The sequence below is a fragment of the Agelaius phoeniceus genome, chromosome 6, assembly GCF_051311805.1.
Source record: "Agelaius phoeniceus isolate bAgePho1 chromosome 6, bAgePho1.hap1, whole genome shotgun sequence".
In the NCBI taxonomy this organism is placed as follows: domain Eukaryota; kingdom Metazoa; phylum Chordata; class Aves; order Passeriformes; family Icteridae; genus Agelaius; species Agelaius phoeniceus.
In genome coordinates this window covers 15,163,149-15,170,606 of record NC_135270.1, presented here as the reverse complement: position 1 = coordinate 15,170,606, position 7,458 = coordinate 15,163,149, and the positions used below count along the sequence as shown (strand labels likewise).

At 36.7% G+C, this 7,458-nt stretch overlaps 1 protein-coding gene across 1 annotated transcript in view; it reads right to left on the bottom strand.

Moving 5' to 3' along the window:
- Nucleotides 1-515: 515 nt before the first annotated feature.
- Nucleotides 516-7,458, bottom strand: part of OTOG (otogelin) — a 92,997-nt gene continuing 86,054 nt past the window's right edge. The window contains exons 55-56 of the mRNA XM_054635073.2: nucleotides 3,078-3,157; nucleotides 516-1,811 (exon numbers count right to left, since the gene is read on the bottom strand). Coding sequence (XP_054491048.2) covers nucleotides 1,611-1,811; nucleotides 3,078-3,157 — 281 coding nt within the window. The 3' untranslated portion in view covers nucleotides 516-1,610. The remainder of the gene's footprint in view (nucleotides 1,812-3,077; nucleotides 3,158-7,458) is intronic.

Genomic DNA, 7,458 nt, shown 5'->3' with positions numbered 1-7,458 from the left:
TTTCTAATTTTTGCTTTGAACAAAATTACATAGATGAATTTTGCATTTCTGAGGCTGAAAGTGAACTGTGATGAAATCAGAAAAATATGTAGATTTTTAAAAATCCATGAGCAAGTCTTCTCCTTGATGTACTATTTGAGATATCAGTAAATCCTGAAATTACCCATGCGCACCACTGAAGAAAAATATTACTAAGTATAGTGTGTTTCATCACATGGCAGTAAGCTGCTCTAGCAATGATAGCAAAATTAATTGTAACAAAATAAGACTTCCTGTTGTTTATTAGATATTGTAAGAATGAAATGTACAGTATACAAAATCAAAATCAAAAATGTTCACATGATTGATTTTAACAATGCATTTTTCTTTGGATTTACTGCAGACAAGCAGCTTCCAAAGAGAGGTGTTGAGATCTATTTACTCATAGATGTCAAATGTATCACTGCATGCTATCTACGATTTTAATCTACAAAACAAAAGCTACTGAATTTTTGCTTAATCTCAGTGGCATTTGTTAAAGAAGAAGAGAATAGTAACAGCAGCTTAGAGAAGAAAATAATTAGTTCATTACAAAAAATTTATTTTTTCAGGTTCATAAAAAATTGCTTTTGAAATTTCAAACCTTACAATTGTGCATTTTGAATTTCAAGCACTTACCATAAGAAGTTGTATCTACTATACAGGTGACAAAGATTTTCAATTTTTAGTTTGAGGCAGATACATATGATCCTCATTTTCTTTTTCCTAATGAACTTTCACATCTTTAAAATTAGTGTTAAACAACGTTCATTCTCCTAAAGAGACAATTTAAGTATGGTTTCATTTCATAAGATTAAAGTTTTCATTTAAGTTATACCTATAAAAAGGAATATAAAATGGTTTTCGCTTTTTAAATCTGTGTATTTTCAGTTTATGTCATATTGTTTAGCAGAAAGATGAAGTGACTAATGGCTAATCTAGATAGCCTAAAGACAGCAGATCTGTTCCATAAACACATGCTTGCCATAATGCTTCTCACTACAATATAAAACACACTAGAAAAACTGAAATTATTCACAGGGAATGTTACATACAGGTATCAGTATGAATGTTTCCCTGACTAAAAAAAAAAAATCCTACATTGACTTTCTTATACATGCTCTACTTAGCCACAGGAATATGATTTAAACTGAAAATTCTTCTCATGTTGTCCAAAGAATTTTTCTTCAAAGACACTAAACAATTACAATATTTTCAAAACAGTGACCTGCTGCCAGGTAAGTCAGGCAATGATGTAAAACTGGAATGGGGGCTTGACAAAGAGTGGATCAGCCTTCCAGAACAAAACAGATGGTGCTCTTGCTCTTTAGATGTCACTAATGTAAATCACCTTTTATGTTGGCACATATCACAAGAACCCTTAAAACAATCCCTGTGAATGAAAATGAAGACAAATCATAATACAAATGATGCAAAGGCACTTTTCAGAAATTTAAGAGAGTCCAAATGTATTTGTGGTCTTTTGCAGTAAACTGGTGACATTAAGGGAATTGGCTATTGTGTTTTTAATAGATAAACTACTATAAAATTATGCTGTGAGCAGCGGGGCTTGCTGCTTTCTTTCTCTTTTTTTAGGACCATTGGCAAGAGCAGTCAGTGGGCTCTTGGATGGAGTAGCTGACCCAGGTGGAGTTGCTGGTGCAGTACAGCTGCACAGTCCTCCTCTGCAGCCCCAGCTCCCTGCAGCACTTGCAGAACCTGGCGTAGGTGTTGATGTTGTAGTTGTAAATGCTGGCAGAGGGGCACTTCCCATCACATGAAACGATGTTCACCTGGCAACACACAGGCAGCAATTAACAAATGGGAACAGGCAGGAGAGTTGGGGGTTCTCAAGGAATTCTGAGGACATCGGGCACCCAAATCCAACAGCAAAGCAGTGAGAAATGTGGATGTATTTCCTCTACTCCCTTATGAAATCCCATTACATCTGGAAATTACCTCTGAAGTGCACTGCCCAGACAGGTCTCAATGTCAATATTACTGATGTTAACATGACTTTTCTGTCAATTTCAGCAACAGATTTGCACTATTTTAACAAATAAGCAATTTTAGTTTTGAATTTTAAAGCATTCATAACAACCTTGGCTTGAACACAGCATCAAATGTTCTTTCCACAGCTCCCTACAGTATTCATTTCAGTGATACACAGATGCAATGTTGCTATACTGGGTATCAGCAAGGAGGAATAAAAGAACCAATCCTTTGGAAAGCCGAGGGGAATTACTACTAACAATACCAAACGTGTAATGTAGACTGTAAGACAAATAGGCTTAAGAATCTGATAATTTTTCTCAGATTTAATAGTCAGGATTTGTGTTTCTGTTCAATGAAACACTGAGAATAAATTTCCTGGCTGCTCAACAGCTTACTCTACTAAATGTACTCTTGGAGTCATTTTAGAGGCTACAGCTGTTTCCCTACTCTCTTTTATTACAGCTTTTCCAGGCGCTCTTACACATCTCACTCGAGACGTTTGTCTGCACCCTCGCTGCTGCCCTCAGCCTCACTGCTCAGCAGGACATGGTTGGTGTCCTCCAACACTAAATCCTTTGATAGACACACAGATAGTGCCTCATTCTTCCTTCACATTTCACAGTGTGCTCACGCTGCTGCCTAAAAAAAGCTTTCAGGACCCAGGATTCCTTTCTTCATGAAGTCGGCATTTATACACCGTCCCTGGGCAGATGAAAAATTACACACATCTGCAGTTGTTTTAGCTGTAGAATATCAGGGCAAGGTTCAGTTTTAATAGATAATTTGCATCGAATAACTGCAGTATGGACCGAAATAAGACTAAATTGGCATGCACCTAAATGCACACAAAAAAAGAAATGGCCTCTTTTTTTTATTATTGAGAAGATGACTGCTGAGAATGTAGGGAAGCGTTAAAACAGCTCTGTGAAACACAGAAACCTCTGCCTCTGTGACAGAGATGGAGACAATGGCCTTGTGGAACCTGAGTTCCCTTTCTTCCTTCTTTTTAACAGCTCAAAACTTTTCTCTTCTACAGAAAGTCATCACAATGGCTTTCTACTTACTGGTGTGTTACTCCTGCAGTCGTTCTTGCGGATGGTCATCCTAACAGTCACCTTCTTACAGAATTTACCATCTTCCTTACCTGCAAAATGGGCATAGATTTAAAAATATCAGCTCAAATTTCCAACATCTCAGAGACAAGAACACTCCTGACCATTTAATGGATTCAAGAGACACAAAGAAGAAAATATCCAGTACATTACTGCACATACACAACTTTGGTGAAGTAACATTAGCTGCACATTGAATCACTTTTAAGATTATTTCATTCATTAAAGAATCACTTTTTATCTTTAATAACAACTATAAAAGGTTTATTCTTCACTCAGAAGCCTTTTATGAGTAAGTCTACTGTTTTCAAAAATTTCTGTAAAATTGATCAAACTCTCTGTGAGAAGACTTGTTAATTACTCTAACATGTTAATGCTAACAAATGGTATCATTATCAAAAGATAAATTTGTTAATAAATTAAAGTGTATTTTCTGTGAAATAAATACAACAAACTTTATTAGCAGCACTTGCATTCCAGTGGTGTAAACAAAATTTAAAATAAATACATAACAGAACCTACAATAGAGCCTGATGAAGAATAGGGCTTCAGGGGCTTTACATTTATGTATGTTTTCATTAAATCAAAGAACACCAGTGAAAAAATGAAACTTTTATTTTCATTTTCATTACCATTATTTCCACTATTTTTTTTTACAAGGCACATGGATCAAATAAAAGAGATCACAAGAAATCACGAAATTAAATGAGGAGTTCAATTTAATTTAACAAGGGAATGCCAAACATTGGAAGCAAAACAGAGATGTCTGGTGTAAAGTTCAGTTGCAAGAGAACAGGAAGAGCAGTATCTCCTGAGGATGATCCTCTCTGTGCTGATAAACCCCATCAGGCTGCAGATCTGTAAGAGAACAAACAGCCCATTCCATTAGAAGAGTTTCCACTCTTTCACGCCAGGTTTTACACACCATGATGCAGCCCCCAATGACTCTCCCCTTACAGAGCTGCATTTTCTTTGAGCCAAGAAATCCAAAGATGTTGACAAAAGGTAAGTACTGTTAGCTCCAAAAAAGCAAGGGCAATAAAGTATTCACTACTTTGAACAGTACCCAATATTGAACTGTGACACAAATTACTTACATCTTGATGCACAATGTCCAGTTCCCTGCTCTAATCCCTGTCAAACTAGTAATACTGCTTCTTAGAGAAATAGATTTTAAATGTTGTCTATTTGGGGGTTTTTATTGAGGTTTTTTTGGAGGGGGGGCTTTCTTGCCTTTTATTTTTAATTATATAAGCCTGATATTCTCTCTAGACATAGCAGAGTTTTCTACAACATGACAGAAAGGAGAGCAATAAATCTTCTTGGAAACAAATAAAAACCTACAGACAAATGTCTGGCTACTGCTTGACTGTCACTGAATTATGTTTGCTTAGGGAAAAAGTAAATTGAGAAATGAAGGAAAAAAAATTGTTTTTTAAAAAAACCCAACTCACCGTTATTTCGTGTTTTTCACAGTTCTTTCCATGGTTCTTTCTTCTTTTACATTATACATGGTGTGTAGGGTGGAGAATTCAGTGCAGCTGTGACTATGACTCATCCAGGGTATGGTGAAAGTACATTGTATCTCATACGAAATAAATATATAATGTATTTCCATGCATGCATTCTAATATCCAATGCCTCTTTAATGAGCTTTACAACAAATATACATTTGCATGAAGAACCTTCCAAAACATGGGAGCATTTTATATGTGTCATAACATAATGAGATTCTTTTGCACCATCTGTATGGTTGAAAATCCTTGCTTGGTTTTTGTGTTGACTCATAATACTGTGGTCATTTAATGTGACAGCAATATGAAAGAGAAATACAGATTTTGATTCAGTAGTCCTGGAGTCAGAAGTGTAGTTTAATGTAGGATGTATCACTCAGTGGTGTACAAAAATTACAGTCAACATAATTTCTCTTACAGAAATTTGGAGGGTTGTTTTCACAAAATAAATGCCAAAACAAGCATGTTACAATTCAAAGAATTAACATGCTTTATGAAAAAGAACAAAGATAATCTCCAATTTTCATGGACTAAGCACAGGCTTGCTGTTTTCAGTACATTGTCCTAACTATGGATGGGAAAACAATTACTTGCTTCTACTGTACATGGCACTGGAAGCAAAACCTTATGACACATCATCTGCAAAAATGTGGCTGACATAACAAGCTTTAACAAGCAAAGCAATTAGTCTCTATGTTCTAGTGCACTGTAAACATGATGGAATTAGTTTATCCTTTTAAACATAGCAATTTTACACATGCAGCAAGCTAAAGACTATGCAAGTGCTTACTACCAACAGTACATTGTTGGCTGACAACAATGCACTGCCCACACAGTGCAAAGTGAGAAACAAACCAAAATGGAGCCACTCTGAGCAACCATGAGCAGCTGTGCTACACTGCAGCTTTGGCAATAATTGGGTAATGAGAGGTCTGGAGCTCCTATCAGGGAGTACATTGTTGGAAATCAACAATGATGCTGTTTGGGTTGGTCCTACTTATTTCAGGAAAAGGTACCTGTGTGACAGCCAGCATAGGCTGTAGGAGTGACTGGGCTAACAGGGAATGGGAGGAGCACTGACACTGAAGAACCTGGTGAGAATATTACACATTGAACAGAGCACGTGTTACAGAGGGTTTCCTGGTAGTATGAAAACATTTGGGAGTTACTAGATTTTGGAAAACAGAATTCAACTTTAAGATGTTTGCATATTTCAGGATCACAGAATGGCTGAGGCTGGAAGAGACCTCTGGAGGTCACCTGGTCCTGCTTCTCTGCTGAGAAGCAGTACCTGGATGTGGTACTCAGTACCAGCAGCTGAGTACCACATCCAGGCACTGCTTGCATTGTTAACCTCATGTGCAAACCAGGACGGATCTGCTCTACCTTGGTATAACCAAGCCAATCTGGTATCCTGAGTCCAGCATGTCCTTTGGGGCTACAACAGAGAAATAGTGTAATTTCCTCTCTAGGTTTTGATGGAGCTCCTGGCTCTTCATTTTCAAGACCAATTAAAACTGAAATTGAAAATCACAATCATTTCTAATGGCGAAGTAGCTCAAAAGAAAACAAAACACTGATAATCCTTCTCATAAAACATCTCCTACAATTACAACTAGCTGACAGCTCTCATGGCAGTTTGCTTGGAGTCAGAATGAACTACATGAATCACAGAGGTTCTGTGCTGTGCACAAACAGGTGTGAAATCAAAACTCTAGGAATATACTTGTAAATGCATCTCAGAAGTCACTGGGTACTTCAAGGGTTTAATTTTACCTTGTGAGGCATGTCCCAGGCTAATTTACTTTTGTCTTTAACAATTAAGGAGTGTGGTTATAATCTTTCTCTAAGCATAGCAGCAAGATCTTCTGCCCTGTTGAAACACACCTTAATGAATGTTTAACTATCCTACTAATTTGTTCAGAAGCTGGTTTATTTGGCTGCTAGGGCATTAAAGGGCAATGTCTGATAATCAAAAACTGATCTAAGAGTGCCTATGGAGAACTTGCCACAGAACTAGGTAGAACAAGTGCTTGAAACACAGGTCTACCAGAGGGAAAAACTTGGATATTATCATGCCTCTATGGTGGGAGCAGAGAAAAAAATCCTAGATAAATCTTGTACAGTTTCCATAAACTTTTTCCCACAAAATGTAATACAAGGCAGTAACACCAAAATACACCTCCCAGCTGGCAGCAGGTAACCCACTGCAGTAACTGAGCACATGGTACCATGTCAGGTAGGCACAGCTGTGCAAGCTCCATCCCACCCAGCAGGAAATACTGCACTTCTCTCCAGCTCTCTCCCACACTTTCAGGTCACTATTCCAGCCACTTATGCAAATTAAGTCAGAGTTTTTGCATTTTTAAATATTATTATACTGCCCAGTATAAAAAAACTCCTTTTCAGTTGCTTCTAACAGTATCAAACTTCAGCCTAAAGCCTTCATGAGATCAACCAAAATGTTTCAGCTACATAACAATGTGTTAAGAAAGAAAATTATTTCTATTTTCTTGATTTCTATTAAGACCTAATATCTTTCAAACTTATGCTGTAGAGAATTTTTATTCTGTTTTTTTTTCCCCCAGAGAATCTTTATTAGCACTCACAAATAATCAAGAAACCGGGAATTTTAAAATTGTAGAATCTTTTAAAAGATTCTGCCTGAAGGTTTCTGAACTATTAATTACTATATTCATTAGCTACAAAATTAACTTACAAACCACATAGATCAGTCTTCATTTTTACAAAATATGAAGATATTAATGTAGATTAAGCACAGTTTTAAGGTGCCTTCTAAAATACAGTACCTTTTATTT